Raw genomic sequence first — 14896 nt, forward strand, 5'->3', positions numbered from 1 at the left:
GAATTTAAAAGTTGAACTCTCGCCGAGCTGCTTGGGCAGCCTTTCAACATAAAAAAAAAGTTACCTTAATCCTTAATTTAATCCAAAAATGAATTTCATGCTGAGATTTGAACTGCGATGCTTCACGCTGGCAATTCTCTAAGTGAATTTACACTTTAGGGATTTTGCAAGCACATAATGGAATTTTGTTGTACTAAAAGGTAACGCTAATCCTGCAGGTTTCTCTCACTTGCGAAATCAAAGTTAATTAAAAAAAATAATAATCAACAGCGCAACATTTGTGAGTGATTAGTTCAAGTTGCATTATAGCATACAAATGTGAATTTGTTTTATACAACATTTATTGCTCTCATTCTTTATAAGTATTTGGTTTGTAAATTTATTGTTCTTGTTGAATTGCTGTGCTTGCAGAATTGTTTTTATTTTTATTACAATCACTTTTATATATTTTCAACTCATTCTCTTCTTTTTTTTTGTATGCAATAATTTCTGTGCAATTTATTTTTGCATTTCAGCTGTCACATAAAAACACGCAAAATCTGCATGTAAATATGACAGGAAACTATAGCCGAGGTCGCTAGGTAAAGTTCAGCTTGCCATTAAATAATATAAACGTTGCAATTTACGCTCGATTGGACGCATCAGCAGCCAATTGAATTTTCAGTTTCACACACACCCAAAAAAAAAAAACACAAGAAAACAAATTGAAAGTTGCAAAAAATAGATTACGATAGTGACAGCAATTTCGTGTGAAGTAAAAAGCTGCGTATTGTTATCTATAAATTATAAAAATTTATAATAAATATATCGTAGCAAATTTCCAATTAGGAAATGTAGATAAGTCCAATTAGAGAGATGAGCTGGTTTTTTAGCTATTGCTGTTAAAAAATAGAAATTTGATAATAAAATTCGGTTTTGCTCAGCTACTAAATTTTTTTTCTTTTGAGTAATATGCTTAATCGATAAATAATAGCTTTTTTTGTTATCGTCATTAATTTAATATATATAGTGCATCATAATCAAAGTTTGTTTGCTTCTTTATCTTGAGCTTTTGTAATTCTTTGCGTTTCAATCAATAGAATTTTGCAACTTGTCATTGTAGACTCTTCTTCTTCACATTCGGAAGAAGAAATAAATTGTCAGAATGAATATTTTGTGAATTTGCTTGCTTTATTAATTAAAATTAAGACAGATCTGTCGGCTATTAATACATAATTGGTATTGCTTTTGCCTTTGAATGAATGTTCAGCGGTTTAGTGGATTATTATTACTCTCCACGTTTGGTCGTGGTGGTCTCCTCGCTGGTGCTATCCTCGGTGGTGGTGCTCTCTTCGGTGGTGGTGCTCTCCTCGGTGGTGGTGCTGCTCTTGTCGTCTGTAGGAGCCTCGCTTGAAGATGACGAAGAAGGAGCATCGCTTGAAGATGACGAAGAGGGAGCATCGCTTGAAGATGACGAAGAAGGAGCGTCGCTTGAAGATGACGAAGAAGGAGCATCGCTGCTGCTGGTGACTTCAGAAGATGAAGGAGGGACAACGGTGCTGGATGCGTCGGATGCCGTAGCGCCCTTGCATGCTCCGTTCTCACTAGCGTATTGCGGCAAGCCGCCAGTGCCTGCACAGCCCTGTTCATTCTCATTGAAGAATGTGCCAACGCCGCAGAACTGCTCAGCACTAGCCTGACCATTGTTACAGTAATACCAGCCCTGGCAAGATGTGGTGTCCACAGCATTGGCGAAGCTTTGCTTGAAGTATTGACAGCGATTGCAGCCAGCGGCGGGTGTGGCCTTCTGGCGAATAACGCACGACTTTGTGTTCACATCAAAGTAGTAGCCAACGTTGCAGTTGACCGGGCTATAGACGCCGTTCGAGCAGTAGTAGTAGGAGCCGCAGACAGCATTGTTGGGAATCACATCGCCAGTGACTGAGCAAGATGATGGTGGCAGATTGGGATCGATTCTGGAGCACTCGCCATTGTTGGAGTAACCACATTGGCCGGTCGACACAATGAATGCCTATGAATGAGAGCGAATGTTAACACCAAACAAAATTGAGCGCATTTAATTCAAACTTACGCTCGTCTGGCAATTACTGGTGTACAATTGTCCGTTGGCTCCGCAGTAGTGCCAAGTTTGGCAGTCACCAATATCGCCAAAGTAAAAGTTGGGCGGCACCACTTGGCACAGATTGGTGAGCACACCACCGTTATCCATTTCTGGTGGCACCTCATTGCATGGACCCCAGTCGCATCTTTGCATTGACTGTATAAAGACCGCGCCATTGGAGCAATATCCGTTGCCGCTGGGCTTGTTGCCCACACAATAAGTGTACTCGTGACAATTGGTGGGCACACCGACCCACATTTCGGTGGTGCCTGTGCCGCCGCTGCATGGATTCACATTGTCGGAGGCCATGCAGTTGTAGCCCTGGACGCACTGGCCCGCCGCAACGGAGAACTGAGAGTCGGGACTGCACATGCTCTTGGTGGGACCGTTGGGTGTGCAGACGTAGTAGTAGTCACAGGAATCGATGCTGCCCAGTGCTGTGCCCGTCTTCACGGTGGTACAAACGGCGGTCACATTGTAGTTATTCTCCTGCACCTGATTGATGGCCAAGGCTTGCCCCAGCATCACGAAGCCGATCAAGGCCAATAGTTGTTTGCCTGTGGTGCATTGAAATTGTTATCGCTTAATATCCTTAGTCTGCTTCCATTTACTCACCAGCCATGTTTAGTCTCTACGCTTTGCTTTACCAAGTCGCTATGATTTGCCAAACTCCAAACTCTTGTCTTTTATACTCAAGCAATTGTTCGTCTCTTGCCACTGATAAGTGCTGAATTTTTACCAAAAAAGTAAAAAACAATATTTAACAATTTTTAATTTACTTTAATTTGATAAGCCACATCCGCAATTTTAATTACATTCTGTTCTTATCTGCGTTTAGTTCACGTTCTATCTACATTTGTCAAAATTCAATAGACCTAGAAAAAAAGATCAAGCCCTTCGTGGAAATGTCCATTATCTAGTAAAGACAGCAATGTCATTTGGCTATAATGAACTCATACATATAAATAGTACAAACGATAAACAATCTCTATAAATAACATTTCAGACTAAAAATGGTTAAAGTTGTTGCTGCACTTAAATTTTGCACTTAAGCGTAAATAAGTTCAAGTTTAAGCAGCATATTTGAATAGCAAGGATGCCTTAAAGCAGTCGCTATCGCTTACAAATTTATCGATTTTATAAAAATCGTAAAGTAAAAATATTATTTTCTACGTTTATAATTATTATTGCATTAAAAATCATTAAAATAATTCAATATTTGCTTTCTTTGCAAACCAAACTAATAAAATACTTTTGATGCATACAAAATTTATTCATTGGGGTATTCCTTATATATAAAACTTGAAATGTATGACTGATTTCTTGTCTTAAGAGTAAGCGCGTGTATTTTAGTTGAGTACCATAGTCAATGACTATATTGAATGAATAAGATAAGTAAATTTTTGTTTGAAAATAACAATTTAGTATTCCCCGAATTTCGATTAGCATCTGCAGCTCTTGAGAACATTGAGAACAACAATAGAGCGTTATAAATAAATAACTTAGCAGCTGAAGTATGAATTGCAACAAACGTAAACAATTTATGCAACTGTTTTGCCAGACAGCTGCAGCAACAACAGCTCGGCAAGCAAATTGAAGTAACTCGCGCTCAGTGTGTGCGATGCAGAGCAGCAAAGCGCATTGGCTGCTGCTGCTGTTTTGTGGCTGCGTGTGCAGCTTTAGCAATTGGCAGCAGCAGATGGAGCAGGAGCAAACGGATAAGCTGGCCTATTGCCGGGCATTGCAACAGCTACAGCAGGAATACGAGCTAGAGAATTGCGAGCAATTGCTGCAGCAGGAGGCGACGACTGGTGAGCTGCTGATGGATTCGCTGCAGCGCTGCTGGTGGGGCTGGGAGCTGCTTGGGCGACGTTGTCGCAAGCGAGCTTAGCGCTAACTTAATAATTTATTTACTTAAAAATTAAATAGCAAATAACTTTATACATTGCTTATATTTTTTTAAAGTGTGCGTCATATTTAAAGATATTTATTGTTGCGTATACGCCACGTGCGCGTGCAAAATTTACACATGCCAAAATACAACAATGGCGCTGCCTTTATATGGCAACAACAAAAAGTTGAGGGGAAAACAATACAAACAAAAAATATTTATATATGCAAAAGACAAGCGTCGCCATTTTGTGTTTATCAAACTTCCGTATGCGTTGAACAAAAGTCAATCAACATCCGCAAGCCACACAGACAGACAGACAGACAGACACTTTGTGTGTATGGACTTTTGTTTGTATGGCAATGTGCCTATAGTTTATATAGCTATAGCTATATGCTCATAACTATGGCCTAAGCTCTTTATTGTTCTTGTTGTTGTTGTTACTTTTGTCATTGTTTGCTTTCATGTTGGGCATGCTTCATTGGCTTTTAACTCAATGGCGTCAATCAGCGACAAGCGCCAAACACGAGTCACAATCACCAAACTGTCAACAACAACAACAACAACAACAAAAGTTGCTGCTATCAGTTTCTTTTTTTTTTTTATCACAATTAAGTTAACACTTTAAACATTTGTCGCTTATCAAATTCAAGCTAAACGTCGCTGCTGCTTTAGTTCTCTATCAAGTTTCAATTACATGCACAACAAATTAAACTGCAGCCTTGACAAAACGGTATATCTTGGAGTGCATTGAAATTAAATGTTCAACAGACAGACAGACAATGAAAATTTATGCTACAGCAAACCTCAAACACAAGCACACAAATGTTCAGCTCTTGGGTCCAACTTGAGCTGCTGCAAAAGTTTGCTGCGCGCATTTTCACTGGCGATTGCACAGAGCAAAGCTAAAGCGCAGACAGGTGCAGCAGCGAAAAACACACGTGCCCTCCCCCTCCTCCCCTCTCTCACACGCTGCTGAGCAAACATTTGATGCAACATTATCTGCAGTGACATTCGGTTTTTTGGGTAGCTGCTGCTGCTGCTGCTGGGCAAAGTTTATGCTACCAGCTTTCGCGATGGCGCTACCCTAACGAAGCGGAACCGTTGCAACAGTTACGCAGAATTGCCAAACGACTGCAACGGCGATGGCGACGTTGCTTTTGTTCTAGTGCACGCCCCAACAAAGTTGTCTGCGCAAAATATAAAAAAAAAATGCTAAGGTTACATTCAAAGTTTCGAATTGTTAAACGCTTGGCATTTGAAAAGTGCAAAAAGGGTATACTAAAGTTGGACATTAGCTTAGCTCTGCTGCCATTTAGTTAAAGTTGCAGCAATTAAAGTGTATGTTTTAGTTGTGGGCGCATAAATTGATATTTAGTTGAATTCTTATACCAAATAGTTATAAGTGTATTTTAAGTTGTGTTTGATTACTCGACAGTAAGCGCAGATGTATAAAATGTTTCAATATTACCAATATTAAAGTGTATACTGTAGTCGAGTACAGAATTTATTTACTCAGTGTATTAATTTTATTAGTTCTGCATTATAATGAAATAATTCCAACCCGATATTAGAAAATTATAATTCTTTCAATACTTTATCAAAGTGTATATTGTAGTAATGTGCTCTGCATTTCAGTCGTAGCAGAAAATTGATTAATTTTATTAAATTTAAATTACAATTAAATATTTCAACAATTCCAAAGTGTATATTGTAGTTGTTTTGCATTCCATTGACAGTCATAGTGAATTCTCCCAGTGTATGAACTTGATTCATCTGCTTGGCGCAGTACCTGGCGAAAGTTTTATTAGCCAAAAGTGCAATTGGGCTAGCAGCCGTGCTTAAGACTTGACCCACATGCAGCTAAGTTGGCCCGGCTATTAGAAAAACTTTGGCAATACGCATGCATTGCTTTTTGGCTATCATAGAGACCAACCAAATTGCCAATTTAATGTGCGGCAAACTTGAAATGCTTATGTATGTGAGCATTAAATCTGCATCAGCAAAACTTGTGATGCTGCCACATAAAGCAGTTTTAATGGCTCTGATTTTGCATATCAAATTGTAAGCTCAATTTCAATTTAAATGAACTGAGCTCGCTCAGACAACAGACGGACAGACGGCAATGGTAAAAAATGCAAATAAATTTAGTTGAATGTAAATATTTTGTGAGTGAAATTATACATTTGGTTGGCTTGTAACATAAATCTAAATAATATAGCTAAGCGAATTTATGCTTGAGGTAAAGTCAATCGTCGCTTGACAAGCTAAGCAATTTATTTAATACCAAAAATCAGTTGCAGTTTGCAATTGCAGCTGCTGCTGTCACTTAAATAATAAATGAAATCTTCAACAGTATGTCTGTGTGTGTGTGTGTGCACATATCATTTACAACATCTAGTTGTGTTTACGAAAGCTGTCAGAAGTTGGCAGCAGCACTCACACACACACACACACAATATTACAAGCACATTTCGAGTATATTACACTCGTAAATTTTCAATTCGACAGTTCCAACATTTCTACACAAAACAGTAAATATACATTAAACTTAAATACATAAGAAGACACTGCAGCAACAACAATGGCGTAAGTATATGCAACAGTTAAAGCTTTAATAGACATTTCTTATCGCTTCAATTTGCAGCGCTCCCAATATAGAGGAGGACTACAAGCCGGGTATGCTGCCGTATCCGGAGTCGGAAAATCGCAAAGACTTTTGCAAATATCATTGGAAGGGCCTCATGGTGTTGCTTGTACCAATTTTACTTTGTCCACTGCTATTTGTTAATAATTCATTTGTTCTTGTAAGTAAGCCACTATAATAAAATTATAAGCACAACTTAAGCTTCTCGCTCGCTCTCACAGCCACAACGTATGATATATCTGGGCTGCTGTGTCTATATCTACTATATATTTAATTTAATATCACAAGGCGCAATTGCTTTTATCTATATTGTGCTGGTGCCAGTCATGGGCATAGCGGTAAGCATTTTAATTATTACATCTACGACTAGTTTTAATTTTTTTTTGCTTGTTTTTCGCTTGCAGTCGTCCAAAGACTGCGCCAAGTATTATTATGTCGAATTATTGTTTGTTACCTATGGCAGCATTTTCGCTGGCATTATGATGGATGCTTCCAAGCTGAGCGAACGTCTGGCCATGTGGGTTATCAAAATAACAGGCTCGAGTATGTTGCTGTAAGTTGTTTACTTTTTGGTTTTTTGATTGCACCTAATTATTGATTTTGCTTTTAGCCTACAATTTGTTTTGATGATTGGCACATTTCTCTGTTCGATATTATTTAATTCCACTTTTATTAGCGCTATCTGGATGAAAATTGCAATGGCTGTTATGAAAGAGTTCAAAGCGGTGCGTATTGCAATTAAATTTATATAGTTTGATTTAATTATTTAACATTTACCATTTAGGCTGGCGTACTTGAAACTGAGAGCGATGAGGAAACCTATGAGCGTCAGTCGTAAGTTTTTAATTGATTTGTGTAGTTAATAAATATAGTTGCATTTCTTTTGGCTAGTATACCATATCCAACAAATCCTGCAATTGGCGTTTATTTGACGGTTTGTTATGCTTCCACGTTGGGCGCCATGATATCGATTTTTCAGGAGCCCAACTATTTGATACATAAAACCTTTAAAAAGTAAGTCTAGTGTAGCGATTCGCTCTCTGGCAAATCTTTATGCTTAATTCTGTTTTTATACACTTTGACATTTTTGTAACAATGGAAAGCGTCTTATGAAGTTGTGCAAATGTATGTACAGGGAGAAGTAGGCGTGGCAGACCACAAAGTATATATTTTCTTGATCAGCAAGCAACTGAGTAGATATAGCATGTCGTCTGTCCGTTCCGTCCGATCCATCCGTCTGGTATGATGCCGTGTTTCTAGAACTATAAGAGCGAATAGAGCAACCAAACTTGGTATGTAGGTGCTCCTATACCCGTAGACACTATGCTTTTATTTTTTTTTTTCCTCCCCCGTCCACCGCAAATTGAAAAAAACGAATTTTAGAAGGATCTGATAAATAACTTGGGCATTATTTACATTTCAATTTTCAATATAGACATGTGTTCATGAGTCAAAGAATGCCCTAGTCAAAGTGTATCTAAAAGTTGGGGGCCCCCAACTTTAATTTGTCCACTTGTTTTTATAAGTATTTATCAACTTCTTTTCGTTTTGCAGACATTTGGAAGACAAGGAACCTGGCAAAGGAATCATCCTTTTAATGGGACCCGCATTTATTGGACTCATCTTTGTTTGGATATCGATTGTTTTCTTCTTCTTTGGCTATTTTCGTGTGGGCATCTTTAAAAATAATAAAACCAGAGAAATGGTGCGAGAAGCTTCAGCGGGCAAGGACACACTACGCAATGCCATGAATGCCAAAAAAGACGCCATGGGTCCCTGGGGTGTTTATCCCATATTAGTATTTATAATGTTAATTGTTACCTTGCCGGTGCTACTTACGCGTCATCCGTTGATCTTCTGGGGCTGGGGTGATGAGCTCCGTGCCGAGCATGGGGACCAAGGCGCATCGGTTGCGCTTATATTGATGGCCATACTATGGTTTGCTATACCCGCAAATTATGCATTTTGTCGTTATTATTGCTGCATTCAGCCCGCCAAGCCGGGCAAGTCGCCATCCCTAATTGGCTGGAATAAGGCCAACGCGGACACACCCTGGGCACATATCTTTATGCTGGGCAGCGCTTTTAGCGGTAGCTATGCCCTTAAGGCAGCCAAAGTTTATGAACTAATTGGCGATCATTTGGTGAAAATTGGACTAGAGCGGAAAGGTGCTGCCATTCATGGTGCTATCATAGGCACCTCCTTTGCAGCCCTGGTGCCCGGCTGTGGTGTTTCCAGATTTGGTCTGCAAACTATGATCGATGCCGTAAGTTGCTCTCTCGATTGCTCAACACGAATGTCTTAACAATTTCCTTGCAGGGCTTACGCCTCAAACTTGGCGCTGGTGCCGTCGCCATTGCCTTCTCCTCGGCACTTCACATTAGCTTCCTGCTGCCCGTTAGTGCTCCAGCCAACACAATTGTCGCTGGCTGGGCTAATATTCGTCCATATCAATTTGTGAGTACTACTTATATATGCTCTATTTAATTTAAAATCATGGCCACACACACACACAGATGATTGGCGGCTGGTTGCCCACTTTAGCCTCGTTTTTAACCACGTGGTTGTTTAGCGTAGCATTTGCCGATACTGGCTATCCAGGTCATGATGATGAAGAAGCAGAGATGTTAACAACTAGCAAATAATGCTGAAGAAATCAGCTTTCAAGCAAATTCTTTGTGATGACTTCTAATTAGCGCTTGAGCTTAGGCAAGCTCTAACTAATGATTCCAAAATTTTGGTTAGCAACAGACTGTGTTGAGTCTGTTGTTTATAGCTGGTGATCCAATGATTCGTAGCAAAATATTGTGCACTTCAAAGCAGAAGTAGAAGAAAGTAAAGACTAGAATCGGATTCATTTGGTGCAAGTTAGTTTACAAAACTATGAACAAGCAGCAATGATGTTAAAAGTAAATTTAACGATCATTGAAATGAAGAAGTGAAGTAGAGATGAAAGTTGATGTACAACTAAATTAATCGATGAATTGCCGTGCAACGATTTAAAAACTAAATTTAGTGAAGAAAGTGAAAAAGTCCAATACTTGTGAGACGTTACAGATGAAAGTTGATGTAAAGCTAAATTAATCGATTAATTGCTGTGCAACGATGTAAAAACTAAATTTAACAATCGTCGAAGTGAAAAAGTCAAATATTTGTGAGACGTTACAGATGCTTAGAGATGAAAGTTGATGTAAAACTAAATTAATCAGTTAAAAGCTTCAAATTTAAATTGAACAAAATTTTTTAGAACAATTTGGTATAACAACATTCAAGTATCTTAACACTCTTTTGCAACACTGCAGACTACAATCGATAATTACTTAATACATGAATATTTCAAAAGCAACATTGCAGCATTTATCGATTTATATTCAATTGCCATTTAGCATTTTGAAATAGAAATTGTGGGCCTCTCGCTTAGCTTTAAGTCGCTGCATGCAAATCAAATTCGAAATTCTAAATTTAATAGCTAATGGTCATAAGTATGGCACTGTTTATGTCGCAGCCTGGCAACAGCTGTTCGGTGTACATCAATCTAGACGTGCCTTGCGGCAAAAACTTTGTTGCTCAGCTTAGTATGGCTGGAAAGAAAAGAGCGCAGTGCGCCACAAAGACAAATATAACCATAAAAGAAAGCTGGGGCTGCTGTTGCTAGACAGAAATAACTAAATTGCGAACCGACCGACCCACCGACCGACCGACAGGTGTGCGCTGCTTACCACAAATAGAAAATGGAATTGCTGCAGCTTTGACTTCTTCTGCGCTATATTAAAGTCCAGCAGTGTCAACGTGCTTTTAAGCAAATTACACAGTTTCGCATTTAAGTAAATCCCCGACTGGCCATTCGCACCTAATACAAACAGTGCCCACGAAAAGTGTTGCCACTAAATAATTCATTTGTTAATTTAGACATGAGCACAGGCGTCCAGCCACTCCGAAATGCCAACACGTACTCACACTCAGGCTCAGTCGCTCTGGCCTTGAGGGGGGGCGCCCACCACCAGCATTTGCACATTTATATGCAAACTATTTAATAATTAAATGCGTTGCGCATGCCTCATGAATATTCATAGACGCGCAAATTTAGCTATTTAATTGTTTTGTTTGGCATTTTAGGCTCCTTTTTTGTTGTGGCTTGTTGTTGTTGTTAATCAATAACTTGTGCTTGGAGCATAGTATAATATATTTGGCTGCTCGCAACTGACAATTTGCAAATAAATATAAATTTCTATAGGCATGCATAAGTAAACATATACAACGCTCTAAGCTGATTTTCCACAGCGCTGGCAAACCGACAACAAAAAAAGAAGCAAAGCTGTGGCAAACAGCAGGCACAGGCTTGAAGCTCATTATCCCTTTTGACATCTGCGCAGGTTTCACACAGTCAAATTGACAAAATACAGCCTCACTCTATCGCTCTCTCCCGCTCTCTCTCTCTGTTTTACTGACTTAAAAGCCCACAGGTGGCAGCAGGCAGCAGAGATTTATTTATACCCAGTGAAAATAAATAACAAAGCGTGACATATAGTCAAGAGTTTGCATTTAATATGTGTGTGCGCATTAGGGTTATACGATTTAAATATTATATATATATTTTTCATAGCAAATATGTTTCTAAAATGAAACCAAGCTGCGGATTATTATTATGGGCATCTAGCATAATTCTTTTTTAATTTTGTTCAAATATAATTCTTACATCTGCAAGCTTCTGTTCTAAAATGATCTAACATTTTTAGAGCTGCAACATTTTTAAATATTTTGGACTAATTTTTTTAAGTTTTTACTGTTTGCAAACTTAGTTTAAAACTTTTATTCATTGCATATTCATATTCATACGTATTAGTTATTTGTCTAAATAGCAAAATATGTTTCTAAAATGAAACCAAGCTGCGGATTATTATAATTGGCTTCTAGCATAGTTCTTTTTTAATTTTATTCAAATAAGCTTTTTATTTTAATGTTCTAAAATGATCTAAAAATTTAGAACTGCCACAATTTTAAATATTTTTGAGTAATTTTTTGGAGTTTTTATTATTGATATGCAAACTTAGTTTAAAACTTGTATTCATTACATATTAATGCGTATTAGCTCTTAATCTAAAGGGTATCTAGCAGTTGAGCCAAATTACCTTTTTTATATTATTTTTTTTGAAGCTCATAGCTCGACTCTTGTTGCTTTTTGTCCGCTTGTTTACCTAGGCTGCAAAATCATTTGCAAACAATTAATTCAGCTTTTTGGGGCTACAACGAAATGCACTTGCTGTTGCCTGCTGCGTATCCACATCACGAGTATATGCGCCCCAGCTGAGTTGAAGGCATAAAGAGCGTCGCATGTAGTACTAAAGCCCGTTGCCATGACTCCAGCTACAGCTACAGCTCTGTGTGTGCTCTATTAAGTGTACTAATGACTGACAGGACAGGAGCAAATCAAGCTGGAATAATTACAGTACACTACACTGCAAGAAATTACATGCATTAGATTTTGCACAAGTTTGTGTATTTTCGCACAGTGTGAGCAGCATGGCAGCAATAGTTTAGGATAGCTCTAATGAGCATAACATTGTGTATACGCACTGTATGCACTTAAAGAGCTGCAAATACATGTTTATTTTATTTAAGCTCTGCGCTAAATTTACATTTAAGCTAGTCCAACGCAGCGTATGCGCAATTTGTGCGCTAAGTCTCTTTTGATAAGCCATTTAGTTAGTTAATTGATTTGTTTGCTTGTCGCTGACTGATGAGCTGACTGATTGCAAAGCAGCTGACAGCTGAGAATGAACATTAAAAAAAAAAAAGGGAAGCGAATACAAGAGTAGACAGCTGTCGGTAACGAAACCGACATTTTGAGGTCTTGCAAGCAATCGCCCCAAAAGCCGCAAACACAGACAATGGAATGCATTGCATTTGCAGTGAAGTCGAGCGTCTGACAGCTGTGCACACTGCACACAGTGAGCGCAATAAGTAAACGTGCTGTCAAAATATTCACGCCCCAAACCTAAGCAAATGATTTTATATCCCCATTGTCTGGGCCGACGCTGTAGGTGATACTTATGTATGAATGCCCGCCTAAGTATGACAAATCTCTTGTCTCTGGCCATTATTCTTCTTTACACACACACACACCAGCTTGGTTCACATTTTCATTTTTTGTTTTGTTTTCGACTGCATTGTTTGGCTTGGACTGCCCTGAGGGCTTTAAGATAACACAAAATGTCTTGGGCAACAACAGGAAGCCCGCCAGTCAGGCAGCCAAGAAGCCAGCACAGAGTAGAGCAAAGATAGTTGCTTAAAGTACTAAAATTTAGCTTGTATTAAATTTAATATGATTTTTACATAACAAGCTTTAGCGCGTAAAAATCAATTTGCACATTAATTGAATCCATAACAATAACAATAACAGTAACCAGCGCCCAGATCATATCGCTTGACCAACATTTGTCAGCCGTTACAAAAATATGCAAATGACAAAAAAAAATGTCAACAACAATAACAAATTCAATAAACAAAGCGGAAATGTATAAAGTTATACCAATTTTTAAAACCGAAAATGTTCTGCTGCCAATTATAACAAAATTTATTTTTAAATGTGATAAAAATTTCTGTGAATTTATAAACGTCTATTTTATATGATTGCATTTTGTTGTTGTTGTTGTGGTAAATCAAACGCATAAACATTTGTGACAAAATGGCCGCAGTAACAAATACTCTAACACAAAAAAGTAGGCAACGATTTTTTCGTTATTAATTGCTTAGCAAATTGTTGTTAGCAGCGCATTTAGCTGCTTGTTACGCTTGTATTTTATTTATTCTGGTTACGCCTCTGGTGATTAGCTGCCACAAATTGTGGCGCGCGCGCGGAAAACAAAAATGAATTATTATAGCGAAACATTTTGATGTGGCGCAAATAGATTCAAATTATTTGCTAACGAACTCAACGAACTGTAACAATGTTGAAGCTGTAGCCAACCATAGCTCATAAAACAACGCTGATTTGATTAGCTGCCAGAGCTTACAGCTCGTCCGCTTGGTATGCGGCAAGTATTTGGCGCACGTTTCTCATTGATTTGTTGTTTTTGAAGATGCTCGCAATTAATAAAGTTTCTTCCTTGTTTGTCTCACTCATTTTGGCTTTCGAGGGCAATGTTATTGTCAATATTTTAGTAATTAGACTTTTGTGGGCTGCAGCAGTGTTAACCTTAACCTGAGTTCTGAGCCTACGCTCAGTGTTGAAGGCAACAAATATACAAATACACTGAGAGGCTAACTGAGTCTTTAGCTATTTGCTTTTGATGCTCAAACGTTCTTTCCCTTTTTTCTCTCTCTCTTCTATAAGAGAATGTGAACATGCAATTGCTGTTGCTGTTGCTTATCCTTTTGACGTGGCCTGTCTGCAGTGCCATCATTAAAAATCAGCAGTGATTTATTGATCAAGCATAAAAGCAAGTGACAGCACACGCTGTTAAACAAATAATAAAAACAATGTTAACTCGCTTTAATTGTTAACTTTCGACTCAAACGAACTGCATGTGGTGTTTGCATTTTTCGAAGCAGTTTAGCTCATATTAGTTTTAATCGGTTGTCATGCTGTTTTAAATGCAATTTAATTTAGGTTTAGTTCATAGCTGTTTGCTTTCGTAGTCATTTTAATTACTATTTCATTAGTCTTAGTCTTAAGGTTATGACCTGAGCCTTGGCCTACGCTTTTGTGCTTACTCTTTTATGCTTGTTTTCGTTGTATTGTTGTTATGAACTTGTTATTGACTTGTCTTGTAGGCGTTTCCATGTCATTGCACAATGACTGAACACTCAATTATTTATATAAATATGCTTTAAAGCTTTAAGCTAGAACTTGACTGTATCACGCTTATTGTTAACTTAACACAAAAGACTCGAACGCTTAGCAAAAAAAAAAAAGTGAATTTGACTTCAGCCACTTGTGGCATTAATTTCTGCTGTGTAAGCAGATAAATTACAGAAAACTGCTGACAACTTTTGTTGACAGTCATCGACATGAAAATGTATTAGAACCCTTAGCTAATAAACAGTTACTTTGATGCAAAAACATACGCATATAAATTTAAAATGCGTCAGAAAAAAGTCAAAATTAAATTTATCAAATACGCAAATGTTTTTATTCAAAAAGTATAAGCAGTAATTAATTAATATTTGTTGGCATATTTAGTTTACTTAGTGTATGCCAAAACTAAAATTTTTAGTATTTAATTGAAACAATGCATTTGGCATTTAATTTTGACAT

At 38.0% G+C, this 14896-nt stretch overlaps 3 protein-coding genes across 3 annotated transcripts; 2 read left to right on the plus strand and 1 right to left on the minus strand.

Annotated features, from left to right (window-relative positions):
- Positions 1-1202: 1202 nt before the first annotated feature.
- On the minus strand, positions 1203-2755 carry LOC108601963 (peritrophin-48). The gene is made up of 3 exons (XM_017989954.1): positions 2717-2755; positions 2072-2658; positions 1203-2011 (listed from the first exon to the last, which is right to left on the minus strand). Exons 1-3 carry the CDS (start codon positions 2721-2723, stop codon positions 1268-1270), a joined length of 1338 nt encoding a protein of 445 aa, XP_017845443.1. The 5' UTR covers positions 2724-2755; the 3' UTR covers positions 1203-1267.
- Positions 2756-3722: 967 nt separating this feature from the next.
- On the plus strand, positions 3723-4025 carry LOC108604504. Its single transcript, XM_017994044.1, has one exon. The coding sequence runs from the start codon at positions 3723-3725 to the stop codon at positions 3990-3992; it is 270 nt and encodes an 89-aa protein (XP_017849533.1). The 3' UTR covers positions 3993-4025.
- A 2416-nt stretch (positions 4026-6441) lies between these two features.
- LOC108598108 (protein I'm not dead yet) lies at positions 6442-9982 on the plus strand. Its single transcript, XM_017984728.2, has 10 exons — positions 6442-6581; positions 6640-6799; positions 6861-6977; positions 7044-7192; positions 7250-7364; positions 7424-7473; positions 7531-7653; positions 8194-8905; positions 8959-9096; positions 9156-9982. The coding sequence occupies exons 1-10, from the start codon at positions 6577-6579 to the stop codon at positions 9282-9284; spliced, it is 1698 nt and encodes a 565-aa protein (XP_017840217.1). The 5' UTR covers positions 6442-6576; the 3' UTR covers positions 9285-9982.
- Positions 9983-14896: the final 4914 nt, after the last annotated feature.

This window comes from Drosophila busckii, chromosome 2L (genome assembly GCF_011750605.1).
Source record: "Drosophila busckii strain San Diego stock center, stock number 13000-0081.31 chromosome 2L, ASM1175060v1, whole genome shotgun sequence".
NCBI lineage: Eukaryota > Metazoa > Arthropoda > Insecta > Diptera > Drosophilidae > Drosophila > Drosophila busckii.

Bases quoted from the DNA above. Each gene is read 5' to 3' on its own strand.
- LOC108601963 (XM_017989954.1), bottom strand. The intron at 2,012-2,071 runs GTAAGTTTGAAT...TCTCATTCATAG, and splicing joins CCAGTAATTGCCAGACGAGC to GCATTCATTGTGTCGACCGG.
- LOC108604504 (XM_017994044.1), top strand. From the start codon at position 3,723: ATGCAGAGCAGCAAAGCGCATTGGCTGCTGCTGCTGTTTTGTGGCTGC.
- LOC108598108 (XM_017984728.2), top strand. The intron at 7,365-7,423 runs GTGCGTATTGCA...TTTACCATTTAG, and splicing joins TTATGAAAGAGTTCAAAGCG to GCTGGCGTACTTGAAACTGA. The intron at 9,097-9,155 runs GTGAGTACTACT...ACACACACACAG, and splicing joins ATATTCGTCCATATCAATTT to ATGATTGGCGGCTGGTTGCC.